The sequence below is a fragment of the Cyprinodon tularosa genome, unplaced genomic scaffold, assembly GCF_016077235.1.
Source record: "Cyprinodon tularosa strain WSP-4 unplaced genomic scaffold, ASM1607723v1 ctg104, whole genome shotgun sequence".
NCBI lineage: Eukaryota > Metazoa > Chordata > Actinopteri > Cyprinodontiformes > Cyprinodontidae > Cyprinodon > Cyprinodon tularosa.
The window spans coordinates 303,479-322,245 of record NW_024037827.1 but is presented as its reverse complement, the minus strand read 5'-3'; the positions used below and the strand labels follow the sequence as shown (position 1 = coordinate 322,245).

At 43.2% G+C, this 18,767-nt stretch overlaps 1 protein-coding gene across 1 annotated transcript; it reads left to right on the top strand.

Moving 5' to 3' along the window:
* Nucleotides 1-1,710: 1,710 nt before the first annotated feature.
* On the top strand, nt 1,711-17,269 carry maptb (microtubule-associated protein tau b). Its single transcript, XM_038282241.1, has 11 exons — nt 1,711-1,779; nt 5,102-5,173; nt 7,812-8,651; nt 9,007-9,047; nt 9,196-9,253; nt 9,342-9,421; nt 11,820-11,969; nt 12,662-12,743; nt 14,194-14,303; nt 15,865-16,032; nt 16,103-17,269. Exons 2-11 carry the CDS (start codon nt 5,107-5,109, stop codon nt 16,133-16,135), a joined length of 1,629 nt encoding a protein of 542 aa, XP_038138169.1. The 5' UTR covers nt 1,711-1,779; nt 5,102-5,106; the 3' UTR covers nt 16,136-17,269.
* Nucleotides 17,270-18,767: the final 1,498 nt, after the last annotated feature.

Below are 18,767 nucleotides of genomic sequence, written 5' to 3'. Positions count from 1 at the left end.
TTCTCCTGTAAGTTGAAGGTTCTCCTGCCAGATGAAGGTTCTCCTGCCAGCTGAAGGTTCTCCTATAAGTTGAAGTTTCTCCTGCCAGATGAAGGTTCTCCTGCCAGATGAAGGTTCTCCTGTAAGGTGAAGGTTCTCCTGCCAGATGAAGGTTCTCCTGTCAGCTGAAGGTTCTCCTGTAAGTTGAAGGTTCTCCTGCCAGCTGAAGGTTCTCCTGGCAGATGAAGGTTCTCCTGTAAGGTGAAGGTTCTCCTGCCAGATGAAGGTTCTCCTGGCAGAGGAAGGTTCTACTGGCAGATGAAAGTTCTCCAGGCAGATGAAGGTTCTCCTGCCAGCTGAAGGTTCTCCTGCCAGCTGAAGGTTCTCCTGGCAGATGAAGGTTCTCCTGGCAGCTGAAGGTTCTCCTGGCAGCTGAAGGTTCTCCTGCCAGCTGAAGGTCCTCCTGTCAGATGAAGGTTCTCCTGGCAGCTGAAGGTTCTCCTGCCAGCTGAAGGTTCTCCTGCCAGCTGAAGGTCCTCCTGTCAGATGAAGGTTCTCCTGGCAGCTGAAGGTTCTCCTGCCAGCTGAAGGTTCTCCTGGCAGCTGAAGGTTCTCCTGGCAGCTGAAGGTTCTCCTGGCAGATGAAGGTTCTCCTGCCAGCTGAAGGTTCTCCTGTCAGATGAAGGTTCTCCTGCCAGCTGAAGGTTCTCCTGCCAGCTGAAGGTCCTCCTGTCAGATGAAGGTTCTCCTGCCAGCTGAAGGTCCTCCTGTCAGATGAAGGTCCTCCTGTCAGATGAAGGTTCTCCTGCCAGCTGAAGGTCCTCCTTTCAGATGAAGGTTCTCCTGGCAGCTGAAGGTTCTCCTGCCAGATGAAGGTTCTCCTGCCAGCTGAAGGTCCTCCTGTCAGATGAAGGTTCTCCTGCCAGCTGAAGGTCCTCCTGCCAGCTGAAGGTCCTCCTGTCAGATGAAGGTTCTCCTGCCAGCTGAAGGTTCTCCTGCCAGCTGAAGGTCCTCCTGTCAGATGAAGGTTCTCCTGCCAGCTGAAGGTCCTCCTGCCAGCTGAAGGTCCTCCTGTCAGATGAAGGTTCTCCTGCCAGCTGAAGGTCCTCCTTTCAGATGAAGGTTCTCCTGGCAGCTGAAGGTTCTCCTGGCAGCTGAAGGTTCTCCTGCCAGATGAAGGTTCTCCTGTCAGATGAAGGTTCTCCTGCCAGATGAAGGTTCTCCTGTCAGATAAAGGTTCTCCTGTAAGTTGAAGGTTCTCCTGCAGATGAAGGTTCTCCTGCCAGCTGAAGGTCCTCCTGCCAGCTGAAGGTCCTCCTGTCAGATGAAGGTTCTCCTGCCAGCTGAAGGTCCTCCTGCCAGCTGAAGGTCCTCCTGTCAGATGAAGGTTCTCCTGCCAGCTGAAGGTCCTCCTTTCAGATGAAGGTTCTCCTGGCAGATGAAGGTTCTCCTGTCAGATAAAGGTTCTCCTGTAAGTTGAAGGTTCTCCTGGCAGCTGAAGGTTCTCCTGCCAGATGAAGGTTCTCCTGTCAGATGAAGGTTCTCCTGCCAGATGAAGGTCCTCCTTTCAGATGAAGGTTCTCCTGCAGATGAAGGTTCTCCTGCCTGAGTTAATTGGTCAGAAATGTGTCAAAGGAAACGGAAAAGACGCAAAGCTGACATAACTTCCGTGGTTCGGTGGATTAACGTGTCAGAGTGATGCTTTGGGGTTGCCATGGTAACAGCAACCCCTCCCTTCTTCCTCAGCGGCAGCAGGGTGGAGCAGCAGACGGACCGCAGCAGCAGCAGCAGCATCAGGAGGTAAGACCCCGCAGGTCCTCCTCTTCTCCTCCATCCATGTCTCGCTCTGCAGCTGCAGCTCCTTCATCCTCCTCTTTCTCCTCCTTCTGGACCTTCTGGAGGTTCGGGGCTCCGCAGGCCGCAGCCGGGAGAGATGCTCGGCGCTGCAGCTCCTGCAGCCTCATGGCTCCGCAGGGAGGAGGCGCAGACAGGAGGTGTTGTTAGGATAGGGAGGAGGTGAACAGAATCCAACCGAACCGAACTTAATGTTCGCCTGCTGCATCATGATGGCAGAGGGATGGAGGAGCTCACTGAGGCCTCCTCCACCCATCACCGCCTCCACCTCCTCTCCTCTCCTCCCCTCGGTCCGGGCTGAACGTTCGGTTCGGACTTCTAGTTTAAAATGGGTCTGGGTCAGCAGAGACATCCATCTGATTGGCTGCTCCATTTAACAGTACTGATCCGGTTCCGAGGGAAGTTGAAATCAGATACCTGGTCACGTGACTTTCACCTGCAATTAGGCTGCTTCAGTCACCGGGTCCAGAACCGCACTGGAAAAACCATCTAGAAATATTTCTATAATTAAGGGCATTTACCCTTAATCTGAGTAGGTAAATTAGATATTTTGCCAATGGAATGAGTATTTTTACTCATTAGGTATTTAGATAAAATTCACTTGGAATAAGACAATGCATTTGTTTTTTTCTTATTTGATTTTATTTTTTTTTACAGTGTCCTGTCTGACGATAAGAATAATTGTCTTGATTCCAAAAAGAGGCCAATAGATTTTACTTTCAGAAGTGAAGCAGTACGGCTATCGCCATAGTGTTCCGCTTGATTTATGCATATAAATAGCTTTATTATAATTCATAGTTTTACAGATGATACGGATACTGTAATGTAAGTTGAACAAGGAAGGAAAAACAGGAAAAAGGAGACAAGATGAAAGAAAGGAGATAAAAGGGAACAGCACAACCAACAGATATATTATAAGAGATACAATAAAGTAACACCTTGATACTATCGCTGAAGTATAAGTAGTATTATTTAATCTGACATGTATACTGTGGTAGCTGAAGATAGTAATATGGGCTTTCTGAATGGAAGTGAATCTCTGAGTACCTGGAACCAAGCAGCTCTCACAAACAAGTAGTTGTTTGTGAGAGTGCGCTTGTGCATGTAAAGTTTATCCAAAGAAAAAATGCTCAATAGTGGTTGTGAATTTGAATGGAATGAGTATTTTTTACTCTTAAAAGAAGATGTTTAGATAAAATGCACTTGAAATAAGACAGTGCAGTTGTTTTTATTATTTTAAATGTAAATTGTCTTGTTCCATCTCTTTTACCTTCTCAATTCCAGAACAAATGCATTTATTTTAATAAAAAAATGACTTATCTAGATTTTCATTTTTCCAGTGCGCCAAGTTCTGATGAAGTTCTGTTGACCTTTCTGCTTCGTGTTCGGGATTGTTTGGGTCAGTAAAGGGTTCCAAATGAGGAGAAGCGATGATGAAGGGGAGGAAATCCTTTTATTGAAGTTATAGAAATGAAAGAAATTGTGTCACGTTATATTAATAGTAATGGCTTGGAGCTCGTCTGCCTGGCTGTGTGTTTCGCCTTTTACTTTATTTTTTGTATCTCTGCTTCTGTCTCCTTGAACCCCAGTGGGCCTCGGCAGATGGCCGCTCACACTGAGCCTGGTTCTGCTGGAGATTTCTTCCCGTTAAAGGGAGTTTTTCCTCTCCACTGTCGCTAAAGCATGCTTAGTGTGAGGGATTGTATTCGAGTCAATGAGTCGATGCAATCAACTGGTTTTCCTTAGATAGAAAATCATTTTGACTATAAAATCTGGTGAACTGTAAAGTGTCTTGAGATGACATGTCTTTTGAATTGGCGCTATATAAATAAACTGAATTGAATTGAATAGTGGATTGATTCGGCTGAATTGGTTCGGTAATCCAACAGTGAATGTGGCTCTGATTCACAGATTAGAGGGAAGCAGAATCAGAGCAGCAACCATTTTTTATTTGTTCCCTTTGAGATTAAATTACAAAAGCTCAGAAAGAGAAAAAACAACAATCACAAAAGGCACATCACAGTTTCAACAAGCTTTGATGTCATTTTTAGCTTGCCGTGCCGAAAACAAATAAATAAAATAAATATATAATCAAATTCTAGATTGACATTATTTGAACATAAACCAGTAGATTTTTGCTACTTTCCATTCTAACCCAATTTCTCCCTGTTTTCTGCAAAAAAACATCTTTCAGCATATAATCTTTCACTAAATTAACAATACTTTTTAGAACTATAATCTCAGATACTTCTTGTCTGATATGCCGATATTTTAAAACTCATGTAGCCGATAACCGATATCGATTCCGATGTTAAAGCTGGACAAAAATAAGTAGTCATTGAAAATAGCAGTTTTGTTATCCATTTCTGACAGTTTGAAAAATAATAAACTCAAATATATTTTTATATGCTGATATCAAATTGATTTTTAAAAACGCGGTATCGATCTATTTTACTTTCAAAATCTCGTGAAAATTCATCGTTCTGTTACAAACTTTCGTGATATTTTGCAAATTCTTGTGAGATTTTGTTAGTAAAATAGATCGATACGGCGTCAATTTATCAACATATATAAATATGGCAAAATTTCGTGAATTTTCGGGGGATTTCGTAGCATAACGATGACATATAGCAATATTTCATTAGTGAAAGAGATTGATATGGTGTTTTTAAATGGCAATATATCAGCATATGAAGATATTGGGATATTTTAATGTATCAATATTTTTTACCTCGTCTTTAGAAGTTTTTAAGTCTGTAAAAAAAGAAGTTTTTTAAGGAAGAAGAAGTAGTTTTTTGTTTTTTTTAGACTTTAGAAACTCAGAAGCTGATCAAATATCGGGTTAAATATGGGTGGGGTGGCCGATGTCCGATATTCAGTTTTAAGGCCGATACAGGCCGATACCAATAGGGGGCCGATTATATCGTGCATCCCCAATTACAGGTATATATAATTTATTGAAATCAAGGTCCACACTCTTTGCACAAATGTAGCAGCACAGCTTATTCAGGATAGAAACAGTTTACTGGGTCTGCAGCTGTTCGCAGCTGGACCTCAGATCTTCTCTCAGACCAGCAGAACTCTGCATGATGGTTTAGTTTTTAGGACAAAAGCAGAACCAGAATTTTGCTTTACAGAAGCAGCCAAATGTTCTTCTCTGCAGGATGAAATATGTTCATCTCTGTACAGATTAAAATGTTCTGTTGGGTTTAGTTAAGTAAGAAAAACTCTTTAAGTCTCTCTCTTCTCTTACTTGTTTTTATTGCAGGAAGGATGATGGATGGAGATTCTGCCCCAGTCAAAGATGGCCCCGCCCGGGAGGGGCAAAGCATGAGGGGAGGTTTGTGAACCCATAATTAGTTAATAATCAGGCTGGTGAACCAGGCGGTTTGAGTCCAAACTAGGGATGCACCCCATTAGAATCTGTGCCGATATCGATTTTCACCATTACTCTATATTTCCCTTCACCTTAGACTCCATTATAGACTGATCACAGTGCTGACATTGCTTCTCTGCTCAATTTAAACACCCAGAGTTAACCCCCCCCCCCTATCAGCATCCTACATGGAAATAAATATAGCCTTTCAATACCGATATGCCCATCATGGCCGATTCCGATATTATTGATAATATTTTTTGTGATTTTGATGTTCAAATTATTCAGAATCCCCTGAGCACATTTTTTAAAGTATGTTTCTACACCAAAAAATTAATGCAACCACTTTTGGCATTTACTTAATCATATTGATACACTTAAGACCAGGGGTGCCCAACCTTTTTTAAACCAAGATCTACTTTTGAAGTTGATGGCATGCCGAGATCTACCAAGCCAAACACAAAGGATGACAGTATTTGTTTTTTATTTGCACAGGTGGAGAATAAACAGTAAGTCCAACAAACGGGGAAATGATCAATTGTGTCAAAAAATAGGTTGCAAAAACAGAACTTAACAATCTCATAAGAACTAGATGGAGCCCCATCAGTTGCGATAGATGTCATTATCTCATTATCTCTTCAGATTCCTCTTCGCGCTTTAGAGTCCCTGGTAACACCCTAGCAACCGTGGCAAACCATGCCCAGCAATCAGCATGCATAAAAAAGGTTCCTTGCATACTTTTTACTTTTCATTTTATTATTATGAAAACAGACGTTGGCCTCTCATGATCAATGATTTGATAGTGTTTTTTTAAAACGTATTTTTATTTTTTTTGTCATACCCATAAATAGGTCTACATTGTAAAACTTCTCGCGAGCGACTGAAACTCCGCCCGCGATCGACTGGTAGATCGCGATCGACTGGTTGGGCTCCCCTGCTTTAGACACTTACACATATATTTTAGTTGACGGGCATCTTACCCCACACACTTCCATTAAAATAAACCTTTGGTTCTCTTCCATCATTTAAGTTGGAACTCAGACAGAACCTGGATAAAGAAGCAGCTGTTATAGAACCCAACACTGGAGGAAAAGCAGCTATACATGATCAGACAAATTCTGTCATCCTGGTCACTGCAGCTACAAAACAGGCTGAAATTTAATACCCTGAAGTTTTGACACTTATCCAGGAGTCTGTCAGCTCTGTCAGCTGGCACTAGAGCTGACAGTCTGTTAGAGAGCTTATATTTGTCAGCGTTATGGAGCCCCTAAACACATGTTTAGGAGGATGGGGGGGGTGCTTTGGCAGATGGACCTACAGGTGCCTGAAAACATCAGTGCTTCAACGACAGATTGCTGCAGTGTGAACCGACTAGAACTGCCAAAGACTCCTGGATAGGTGTGGAAACGTTTTCAGAAAGTCCAGTTGCCTCCTATTTACAGTAGCAGCCATCCAAAATGGCCCTTCCCAGCCAAATGTCTGTAGAATGTCACCCTACTCCCCTGCAACTCCCAGAAAAATCCCCTCCAACTTTCAGCCACTGGCATTTTCCTGGAAAGGACTCCATCCTTTCACTGAATTACAGGGTCTGATCAGGAGATGGCGCTTCTCTTTAGACCTTAATTTCCAAAAATCATGACAGAAATAATATTTTAGTACAAAGTTAGATGTTTTAAAGGGAATTGTAGGGGAGCAGCCAAGGGCCCATCAAGGAAGGTGGGGAAATTTTGAATGGCTGCTACTCTATGCCCGTTTTGTGGCAGCCATTTTTTCCTTTAATTTCTATTTTCTGTGAGACAAATTGAATTCAAAATCAGGCTGCAACACATTTGAAATAAAGGTTCTCCCAGTTTCCTCGAAGTTCCTTTTCCCTTTCTGCAGTTTTTTCTTTAGATGTTCTACAGTACAGGATGATATCAAAGCTGCCCAGATTTTTCAAAATGGTTCATTCAGATCTGGTCTGTAGAGGGAGAAATCTGTAATTTCTCAATTCACAAGAACGTGAGTACGGACTTGTGCACTCGCCAAGTATGTTCTTGAGAAGAATACAGGAAAGTGTGGACTCGGGAGCATGCAACACAAATATTGATCAATTGGAACAGGAGCGTACTGATGACGTCATCACACGCTCGGCTCGTCTGGAGCTGCATTTCACCTGTTATTAACAGTCTCTAGATAATAATAAATTCTTATTTTTTCACTTATTGGGGTAATAATATTAAACACAGTCAGATAAACACGAATCAAATGAACATTTTGCCAAACAAAAGAAAAACCTCGCCATCAGAGCCAGCTGTACTTCACACGCGGCTATGCAGAGAGAGGGCTGCTGCAGACAAGCTAACGTTAGCCCTGGCTGCTGTTTTTTTTTTTGTAATATCTTTCAACATGGAAATCTGAGCAGGAAGTGTCTTTACAGGCAGGAAGTAGAAGTTAAAGCATAGAAGAAAATAAGTCTTTTTAAATCTAAAATCTTTCCAGAGGGAGTAGAGCGCCCCCTGCAGACATAAATTAATACCCGAGCTTGTTAACTCGTCTGTCGTGTTGTTTGTTGTCTTTCATCTCCTTTGTCTCCTCCTCTCGTCTCCTCCTCCTCTGTCAGACCTAGAATCTGCCGGAGTTCTGGAGAAACTCCTGAACGGAAGCGCAGGGCAGCAGGAGGAGGAAGGAGGAGAGAGAAGGAAGGACAGACAGGAGGAGGAAGAGGAGGAGGGAAGGAGGAACTACTTCTCTGCACCTCTCTCTGGAGATCCTGTAGGAACCGGTCAGGATGAAAATACAAACAGTCATGAACAGGTAGACGAGGTGAAGAAAGAAGAGAGAGAAGAAATGACCCACAGTGAGGAGGAGGAGGAGATTAAGGAGCAGCTTCCTTCCGCCACCAGTATTTCTCCTACCCAACAGGAGGAACAAGTCCCAGAAAAGGAAGACATCATAGAGGAGCAGGGTGGAAGGACCGAAGAGGAGGGTTCCTGCTCCTCTCCAGCATCTCCTCCACGTGAAGCAAGAGTCGACAACAATGACGAGACAACGGAAGAGAAATTGGAAGGTGAGGAGGTGCCTTCAGCCGAGGAGATCCAGGAGGAGTCTACAGAGATCTCAGATCTCCAAAAGAATACCTCCTCCCATCAACAACCTCCAGCAGAGGGAAACCATCTAGCTCATCCTTCAGAGGAGAACCTGGTCGGGTCCGAGGAGCTCTGTAACCATAAAACAAGCACCTTACTGGACCCTGAACCTCCTGCAGAGAAGAACCCAGCTGCTTCTACACAGGAGAACCACTCCAATCCTGTCCTGGCTCACCAGGAGCTCCCAGCCAACAAAACTCCCGCTGCTCCTGCCTCTAAAACCAGAGCGCCCCCTGCAGGTGCAAGAAAAAGACACAAAGAAAACTCCTCCTCTGCTCCTCTTAGAAGATCAGGCACTCCTCCTCCCCTCAAAGGTCTGTCTTGCAGCGCCCCCTGCTGTTGGTTGCTACGGCGCTTCCTGCTAAAGCGCCCCCTGCTGTACTCCCTGCAGCCGCACCCTACCTCTCTCCGCTCCTCTTCCTGCTTCCTCTCTTTTATCCATCTATTTCCTGTTTACCCTTTGGGCACCTCCCTGCTTGCGCCTCCTTATCACTCGTCCTCCTCATCCTCTTCCTCCTCTGTGTCAGATTTCCGGACAATCCCTCCCGCTGAAGGTGACACAGACTGATCACTTACCGTTCGACCTCCCTGTTGTCATGGAAACTGCCTCATCAGTCAGAATCTGTGGCAGTTGTTTGATGATATTGACGATGTTATCTTTGTCCTCAGGTAAAGCGGCGGTGAAGGAGACAGCTGATGAAGCTGGGGAGGTAAACTACCGACCAAAGTGTTTGTTGATCAGTTTATTGCATGTTTACACTTTATATCTGGGTCCTAAGTCCAGTTTTAGAGAAGTGGTGGAAATAAAGCTCTACACACTTCTGTCAGACTGTAAAGATGAATTTGATCTATTTTCAGGTCTCCAGGGCAGCAGGGGGCAGCAGAGCCGCAAAGATGATCTCAGGCAAGAGCACAGGTAGATCAAAGCAGCCACAACCACTGTGATCCGTAAGTCCAATAAAAGCAGTGCCAACAGACTCCTCCCTGTCCCACCTGTCTGCCAGAGTCCGTCGATGGCGTCAACAGTCCAGGAAGTCGCTCCCCTGCCAGCAGATCGTCCACCCCCAACAGAGATGTGAAAAAGGTCTGGGCACCTGAACGCATCAGAGACATTCAAACACCTGAGTGGATACGGGTTCCTTTGACCAATACATAAACCCCATTTACACTACCCTTTTGAAACTGTGGTACGCAGAACTGAACCGGACTGCGCCAGACACAACCGAAGCACGCTAACATGGTACTAGTTGATCAGTAGGGCTAGGCGCGGTTCAGTTCTGGCACCGGTTCTCAGATAACAAAGATCGTATGAGCAGTCCGCGTCATCTCCTTACAGTCAAGGACTGGTTATCCTCCCCCAGCAGTGTGTCCCAGTGAGCTTGTCGCAGGAATGACACAGACATTTTTGATATGCTCAATATTGAAGTGTGGTCTGCGCTATGTTATTCCAGGCCACAAAGCAAGAGGGACAATCAGGAACTGGCTGTGGGTCTAGATACAGCCGAGGTGGTGAGAAAGTGGGGGCAAGTCTGTCTGACAAGGGACATAAGGGTCAAAAAAAGAGCAGGAATCCAAGTGGGAAAAGGGTACCAGCGAGTCGTTTTCTGCAATGGCGGTCATACAAAGAAAGCAAGCTGGTACAGTACCAAACAGGAAATACGCAGAGTGTCTCCAGAGGGGGCGGGGACGTCTCTGCATTCACTGCGACACCTACGCAATCGACCTAGTTAAATCAGCCTTCAGCTTTCGTAAACATGAAATTTCCGACATACTTAAAAATACTAGCTTCTTTACTGTGCCGCACGATTTCCAGTGATGATTCTGCTTTGCAGTGTGATGAACCCTAGCCTCGTGAGACCATCCTGATCTCGCGAGATTTCAAGGTTTCACTCCCAGATCAGTCTGGAGACTCTCCGTTAAAGAACATTTGGAGCCGTTCACCAAACGAACGTCCAATCAGCGTCGGCTTTGAGGCGGGTTGAGGTGTGACGCAACGAGAAGCGCGACAGTTCAGTCTAAAGAACATGGCGGCTTCAGCCGATGAAACTAGCGTTAGCGTGGCTATCGAGCAAGTTTTATGGGAATTACAGAGTATTTCTTCACTGAAAGAAGAGCTAAACACTGCTCTGGAGGCTTTTCTCAGAGGAAAAGATGTTTTTGCTCTTCTCCCGACTGGTTTCGGCAAGAGTTTGATCTATCAATAGTACGTCATATGCTTCCAACATAGGCCAATCAGCTAACCAGTTTTTCACCCCTTCCCAAAATTACTTCAACGGAAGGTTTCCAGATGGATATGCGGAGCAAATCCAGCAAATCCATCTGGCGGAGTCAGGTTAGATGAAACTCAAAGTCTGTCATTGTTTCCTGCATCTGTAAGCCATGATTAGATTACACTTTGTCGTATCCACTTCCCAAAAGCCGACTCTGTCAAGTAAATCCACCAAAGGCTGCCTTCTTTGCCTGACTCTCCACAAACTTCCTGAATGTTACAGGCACTGCCATGTTGATTTGCTTGTTTACTTCTAGAGAGCAGGAGTACAGTAGATCGCCACTAGGAGGCGAGTAACCATGCCAGCGTGGTGTGTAAATGGCCGTAAGGAACCGAGCTCTGCACAAATCGGTTTTCAGAGTGTAGTGTAAATGGGGCCATAAACACAACTGGACACGCCCTCCATCTACTGGCAAGACTGTTTGTCAACACCGGCCTCCTTACGCCGCTGTGTATCTAAAGAAGGACATTCCTGGTGTAAATATAGAATCCCCTCTTAGTTCAGCAGTTTATACACAAGGCACTATTTAGCTTTTCTAAAGGCATCTACATTAACATCCCATTCTAAATACTGAAGACCAGAGCATAGCTGCTGGTAGTGGCGGTGCTGCAGCACCCCCTAGTGATGAGAATTTAAAAAAAAAAAATATTAAAAATACTTTGCACAATTTATACATTTCTTGAGGAATACTTTTGGAAATTATTTAGACTTTTTATTTTTAATTTTACGTGCATTTGGATTCTAATTTAATTCATAGAAGTTACGTTGTCATGGCAACGTCAACCAAGCTAGAGCATGGTATCCCGCTCACGATAGCAGACTAGTAAGTTTACATAGTCTAATGACAGGAACGAGGAGGAAATATGGCACAAAAACGCATTTCAGATTTGCCCGCTCATGAGAGACTTTATCTCCATGACCTCAGATCACACCTGAATATTTGGACACCTTGTAAGTTTGCAGGTCTTTTCCTAGAGTCAGTCACAATATTAGGCACAATAGGGAAAAGCAGCAAGTAGTATAAAATACCACAAACACTTTGTAGACAATGTTTCCCACGTCTCATTTTAGCAAAGAACTGAGATGTGTAAAATATTTTGGGTTTTAACAGAGTTTTAAAGGAGTTTGGGTATAGGTTCAACTGGTCTGCTCTTTGAAACCAAACTACCTGTCAGTGTTTGGAAAGGGAGGTTTAACTGGTGCTTTCTGCAGGTGGCAGTGGTCCGAACACCCCCCAGATCTCCTGGTTCCACTCGTGGCCGGACACCTCCCCTCACCTCCCACCCAATGCCTGACCTCAGCGGCGTCAAATCTAAAATTGGATCCACGGAGAATCTAAAGCACTCACCTGGAGGGGGCAAGGTAACACCTGGCTGTGCATGTGTGTGTGCTGTTGTTATTGTATAAAAGAAAGGACCATTTTTACCAAAGTGAGAACATTTTGCTGGTTCTCTGCTTTTTTTTCTCTTGATTTCAATTCAATTCATTTTCTTTCTATTGCACCAATTTACAAAACATCATCTCAAGGCACTCTACAGTTCACCAGATCATCCAGTCAGATTGATTCAAAGTTTTCTATCTAAGGAAAATCTGTTGATTGCATCGACTCATTGACTCTTCAGCAATCCCTCACACTGAGCATGCTTGTAGCGACAGTGGAGAGGAAAAACTCCCTTTTAACCAGAAGAAACCTGCAGCAGAACCAGGCTCAGTGTGAGCGGCCATCTTCTGAGGCCGGCTGGGGTTCAAGGAGACGGAAGCAGACATAGAAAAAGCAGCTGCAAACAACAGACCCATCCAGGAAACACACAGCCAGGCAGACGAGCTCTGACAAGCTTCTTAGGTTTAGAACTAAGGTGTGAATTGCATTCAGGTTAGGTATGCATTAGTAATGGTTAGGTTTAGAGTTTTTGTTAAATTTGTTGATAGAAGTTGAAAATATGAGTTGAAAAGCAATTAAAGTAGATAGGATTCAACACATTGACCTCAAAGCTTATAGAAGATGGGAATATGTTTTATGGTCGGCCCTGACCTGCATACCTGTTCACCTACAGGTTCACATTGTCAACAAGAAGCTTGATCTGAGCAACGTGTCATCAAAGTGTGGGTCTAAGGAGAACCTTCACCACAAGCCAGGTAAGTCATTCCAACCTGTAGTCATGACATCATAGTCAGGAGGAGCAATCTATCAAACAATCGACAGATAATTAACTGTTGATTAGAAGGAATTCCTTCTATTGTTGGATTGTTGCTGCTTTCCACTTGAAAGCCATTTATTCTTAAAGGAAAAAGTCAGTTCAACAAGAAATAATCAATGGAATATTATCTATACCTAAAACTAATATTGTTTGCGGTAATTTAAGGAATTTAGCGTTAAGCAGTAAAAAAATAAAAAAACAATAATTTTCATTACGATCACCGAGTCTGGGAGCGGCCATTTTTGCCCAAATATAGTAGCCCCTCCCTCCTGCCATCTTCCAGCAGTGACGTCACGGTGCGGTAAGCCTAGCGCCATTCTCCCCGCTTTCCAAGCTAAATCAATGGGAACTACTAGACACATCTGCAATCAACAACAATTATTGAAGATTTCCAGAGGACTTCACCATTGAAATTCACCAGAGCTATAGTGAAACTGACAATGCCCACGTGCATGGCAGCTGGATGCTGGAATACATCGGGTAAAAGTGAAAAAAAGAGTTATTCCACCTTTCTGATTCCTGATCCTCCACGGACGGGTTGGTCGTTGGATCGCCAACTTGAAGAGGGAGGATTTGCCATCGAACTTCTGGCCAGAGAAAAAACCCGTAATATGTAGCCAACATTTGGAAGAAGAATGTTTTCAAGATGACTTGGATAATAGCGCGTTGTGACAAACACCAGATACAGCACTGGGACTTGATCAACAGCCGATACCGCACCGTGACGTCACTAACCAGTAGGTGGCAGTAGTGTTCTTTGACAAACATGGATGCCTCCAGTAAAGCACATTCACATGAAAATTACTCTGAATTAAAAACGTTTATCATTCATTATGCAGTATGTAACAATTTCATATTTAAAGTACAGAAGTTTGAATTCTGAATATGACCGAACTTTTCCTTTAAGCGGTAGTTTGCTGATATTAGGAAGGGAAGCTAAGTCAGCTGGGAGCCATGTTAGAGCATGAATAGAGCCTAGTCCAGGATTAGTTATATCTTCTGAATAAGTCCATTTTATCATTGCTCAAGGAATTTTGTGTTTATTCGGTCAAATACAGCTGGAAATATCAGTTCTTAAAATAAAATGATGCACTGCTGTTTAATAAATTCAGCATATTGTATAAAAATGTTTGGGCCCTTAAAAACTGGAAAGATCCTCTTGATACAACAGGAAACTGAGAATTAAAAAATAATTCCTGCCTTTCAATCATGGTAAGTCCATCAATTAAATCAATCTCAGATTAATTTATTGATCAATGCCTTGCATCCTGAGTCACTTATGGATTCTGTTTCTAAAAAAAAAATAAATAAACAAGTGTGATGTCATATCTAAGCGTGTGCAGTGTGACAGACTGTGTGTGAAGCTCCGCCCCTTCTCTGCTCCTCAGGTGGAGGGAAAGTGGAGATCAAGTCTGAGAAGGTGGATTTTAAAACTGTTCAGTCCAAAGTGGGTTCCCTGGAAAACGTCACCCACGTTCCAGGAGGAGGGAAGAAGAAGGTACATGCTTATAAAATATTAAATTGATTTATCTTCCTATTTTTATTTACTCTTTTCTAAATATGAATGTTTTTTTAAAGTCATAACTACAACTTTGACATCAAATCAATTACAAAAATGAACACATCCACAGAAGGTCTATTGTGGTCCAGTTTAGAAATATAAATTTTACTTAAAACGATAAAACATATAGATAGTTTTCTCTTTTTTCTGCACCGATAGTATAGATTGAAATCACCGAACTGGAGCTCAGGTTTGCCGGATCCTAGAGCTGAGAAATATCTTTTTCTCTGACGCATGTTTCTCAGATTCAAGCCAAGAAAAACACTCAATCACAGGGGTAGGGTCAGTGGCGCCTCCAGAAATTCTTCATAGGGGATGGCCAGATGTGGCCACTAAAAATCTTGGGGTGACAAACTGAAACTAAAAGCCATAATTTCAGGGTTTGAATCTAATATTGTGGTAAACCTGCCTGTAGAAATCATAAAGACTACCTAATCATATCTTGGTAATGTGTGATTTTTAATGTTATGTCGTTGGCTGTGCAGAATGGAATGAAATGCTAAACAACATTTTACTCTGTGGGGTGGCCAGGGCATTGCACAGGGTGGCCATCGCTATCGGCGCCACTGGGTACAGTACAGTAAGCCATGGCGGTCCAGCATTTCGTACCAGTTAAAGGATTTAAGAGTTGTACACAGTTCAGGGAAGAGCTGTTGCCCGCTGCTTTGTGCAACCAACTTCAGTACGCAGTAAGAAAAGGCTCCAGCATTAAATCTCACACACGACTGTTTAATTTGTGTGTGGTTTGCATTAAACTGTGAAAACCCTCTGCCTGGTTTGTGTGCTCAGCAGCTCAATGCTCGGCCCTCATAGATCAATAGACTATATTTTGTGCTATAGGCTTAAGCTGCTGGAGGGTCTGGTGACTACTTTTTTTCTACTATACTTTAGTTGTAAATTTAAACTCTTTAGTTTTTTCTCTCAGAGAGAAAGCTACTTCTGCCATTGGTCCCTATAAGCTTGTGCTGCATGAGGGATTGCTGCAAAGTAAACGACACAATGCAGTCCACTTTCAATACGCGATATCAGTAAGCTTGAATTCTGCAGTTCAACCTCTCGACTTGCTACGTCTCCTTAGATAGAAAGCGTTTGCATGGTTTTAATAAACTAAACCTGACTCCATTATTTGGTTGGGATTAAATGAAACGTACATACACTTTTTTTCTTGGTTTATATGACCGGATTTAAATGCATTTTTTTTGTAAAATGCCTTATGGCACCTTGTGCTTTGAATTAAGACAAATCAGATGAGAAGTTTTAACTTTTCTATGATGACATAATCCTGACAGTAGAGCTCCACCAACAAGTTAAAAACCCTTGACATGACAGGTAACCCCAATTTCTAATTCAGTCCTCTTATGGAGGACAAACCAATTGAAGTGGTTCTGAATGTAGCAATATTCTCTATCTAGATCTAAAGATGTATTCTAAATGGGGGAAACTCTACAATGTCAATAAAACTTGATTTTACTCAATTTATTCGTATTATTCTTTACAGATCCAGAGCCACAAGCTGACGTTCAGAGAGAGCGCCAAGGCTAGAACTGACCATGGTGCTGAAATCATCATTCAGGAAGATTCTTCCCCTCGTCGCCTTAGCAACACTTCCTCCCATGGAAGCCTTAACACTACTGAAGCTCCTCCCCTCGATACCCTGGCCGACCAGGTGAGACAGGCTCCCTCACATCATTGAATAAAAACTGGTAATCCGTTAATAACCAGCCTGCTCCTGCCAGGTGTCTGCATCCCTCGCCAAACAAGGCCTGTGATGGATCCAGCTCCGTGCCTGCAAATCCCGCCCTCTTTGTTACCAAGGAAACCAAGAGACCAGAAAGAAAATATTTCTTCCTTCTTCATCTCATAAAGATAAACTGTGATTGGAGAGATGGTGTGATTCAGAGTTAGTCAGCCACTAAAGTCTCAGGAGGACAGGAACCAATCATGCTTGTGCCGAGTCCGGTTCTTTCAGAGCTGCTTATTGCCAACCCTACAGGAACCAGGTTTCCTTCGCCAGGCCTGTGAAGTTCAGGTGATCAGCAATTTCCCCGAGTTAATCTATTTTATCTTTCTGGCTAGCACAGGTTCTGGTTCATTCACCTCTTTAGAAACTCCTGCTTCTTCCATCACCCAGAAGGAAGTGTTGGTTTGATGTCATGATGCAAACCCCAGGTGACCTGTAGAGGCAGTAGGTGGACTAAATGTTTGAGTGAACTGAACAAGTAAGACCTTAAGCAGAGTCATAAAGATGATGAAGGGGAAATTATGATTTTTAAATAAATCCGTGAGAAAAAAGGGAGATATTTGGATATAAATCAGGTTGACGTGAAACAATTAGCGCATGAGCGCCCCCTACTATCCAGTCCCAGCTGAGCTCTGGCTCAGCTAATTCTGTTAGTTTAGATGAAGGAATGACTAAAAGATCTTGCTTGGAGAAAAATAGAATCAGAGCAGCTTTAGGATAAAAAGAAAACAAAACATGGTGCTCATGTTTAACAGAATAAATTTAGTTTCCCATGAAATAAACCAGAGCAGCTGTCCCAGAAACCATAAGAAATCCAGGGTTGATCTTAGGCACCGATTTTAACAGATCATATTTTAGCTTCTTCAGTATCAGTGGAGGCCAAGTGGATCCTGTGATTGGAGGCCTCTAGGATCCTCCTCCAATCAAGTGACTCTCATATCATGTGACTGAAGCTGGAAAAACAAAATCTCTCCAATCACAGTCTGACCGATCTTATCCAAATACCACCCTTTCAGTTTTGAATGTGACTGTGCTGTTGGCCCCTCCCAGCCCATTGAAATTACCCAGAATGCCGTTTGATACCAGGTGCCAAACCACCGCTCTGTCTGTGCCTGTCAGCTGTCAAAGTGCTTTGGAACAATAAAGTTTCTCTTGGCTCCGACTGTTCGCTATTTTATTTATTTTTTTAAGGGAAGCGCCACCTGGTGGTGGTTACGGTGTGGTACTGGACTTAGATACAAACAAAAGAAAACAGCAGACAGCAGGTATGTTCGATTTCAGCGGCTGCATCCTGCATTGGAGATCTGTGAAGAGTTTTGGCTATGGAATCAAACAGGTCCAGCCTTCTACCGCCTGTACGCTCTGTCGCCTAGCAACCATGACAGTTGATACACAAAGCAGGCCAATAATAGATACCGAACTTCTCACTACTAATTTGAGTGCCAATAACATTTTGGAGGAGCTTCAGCAGCAGTACAGTCATGGCGAATATCATATTTATAGTCCCCACACTGCAGATATTTGAATCTATTCTTAAATGTCAGCAAAACACATTTTCAAAGTGACAGATAAAATATTTCAATAAACCAAACATTACACGCCACATATCTGACTCAATAACCATTTAAAACTATTTTCATACAGAACTATTCATACACTTATATTAAACTGCACTTAAAATATTCACCACAGTTTGGCACCATTTATATTTTTCCTCTGAGCAGAGAAGCCTGTGTAGGTACCAGATATGATCAGGGCCCTGCCCTCTATGACGTCAACATATGGCAACTCCACTCGGACAAACTGTATTGAACCCATTTCTTAAGGATCAAATCTCTGTTGGGGTCTCAAGATATTATTAGCTATATTTGCTATTATTTTACATTTCATTGGTGATTTAAAGTAGCCGAAAGTAGAAAACAATCATTGTCAGTCTTGAAGGAAAATGCTGCGTTCTAAGACTGAGCTCTGCCATTTACCAAGATGACAAAAAAAAAAAAAAGTCTCAGCTTATTTTTATTTCTTTTATGAAGATCTGAGGGCAGGGAAGGACAAATAGGACATCTTAAAAATGACTTTCATAGAGATTTTAGAAAAAAATAAAACAAGTATTCTACTTATAAAAAATTAACAGCTGTTGACACGAATTTAAAAGTAGTGAAGCTTATTTTGGCTAACTGAGCGAGCTAAAATAGGCTAACCTGTTGGCTATTAAGCACAGCTAGCCACAGCGCTACCAGGCTCTCCCCCGGTATTTCATGGTCTAACAGCTATCTTGTTCACCATAAATGGATATTTTTCCGTTTTGTTACAGATACTACAGACTCTGCATACGGACGCTGTGCGATGTTATTATCGTTGCCCGGGCAACCACTATGTTTTACATCATGTGGCAACGTTCAGCCAATCATGTAGCGTGACGTCACTAGCTTGCACAGGGCCCGAGCAGATCTGGTAGCTACAGCGGCTTGCTTGGACTCGCAATGAATCACAGAATACGCGGGATACACCGGACCCGTCCACCCAAATGAGCAAAAAGGCGGCTACATCTGTCGCCCAATGAGCAGGAGTCTTCCAACAGGTCTCGGCGCCGCGCTATGACGTAATCGGCAGATGAATCCTGCCTTCGCAGGACGCAGCCCCTGGCTTCCAACTCAGCA

What these genes read in the sequence shown, in the direction of transcription:
- maptb (XM_038282241.1), top strand. Translation starts at nt 5,107, where the DNA reads ATGATGGATGGAGATTCTGCCCCAGTCAAAGATGGCCCCGCCCGGGAG. An exon ending in ACTCACCTGGAGGGGGCAAG is followed by an intron (nt 11,970 to 12,661) that starts GTAACACCTGGC and finishes GTTCACCTACAG; the next exon opens with GTTCACATTGTCAACAAGAA. An exon ending in GAACCTTCACCACAAGCCAG is followed by an intron (nt 12,744 to 14,193) that starts GTAAGTCATTCC and finishes TCTGCTCCTCAG; the next exon opens with GTGGAGGGAAAGTGGAGATC.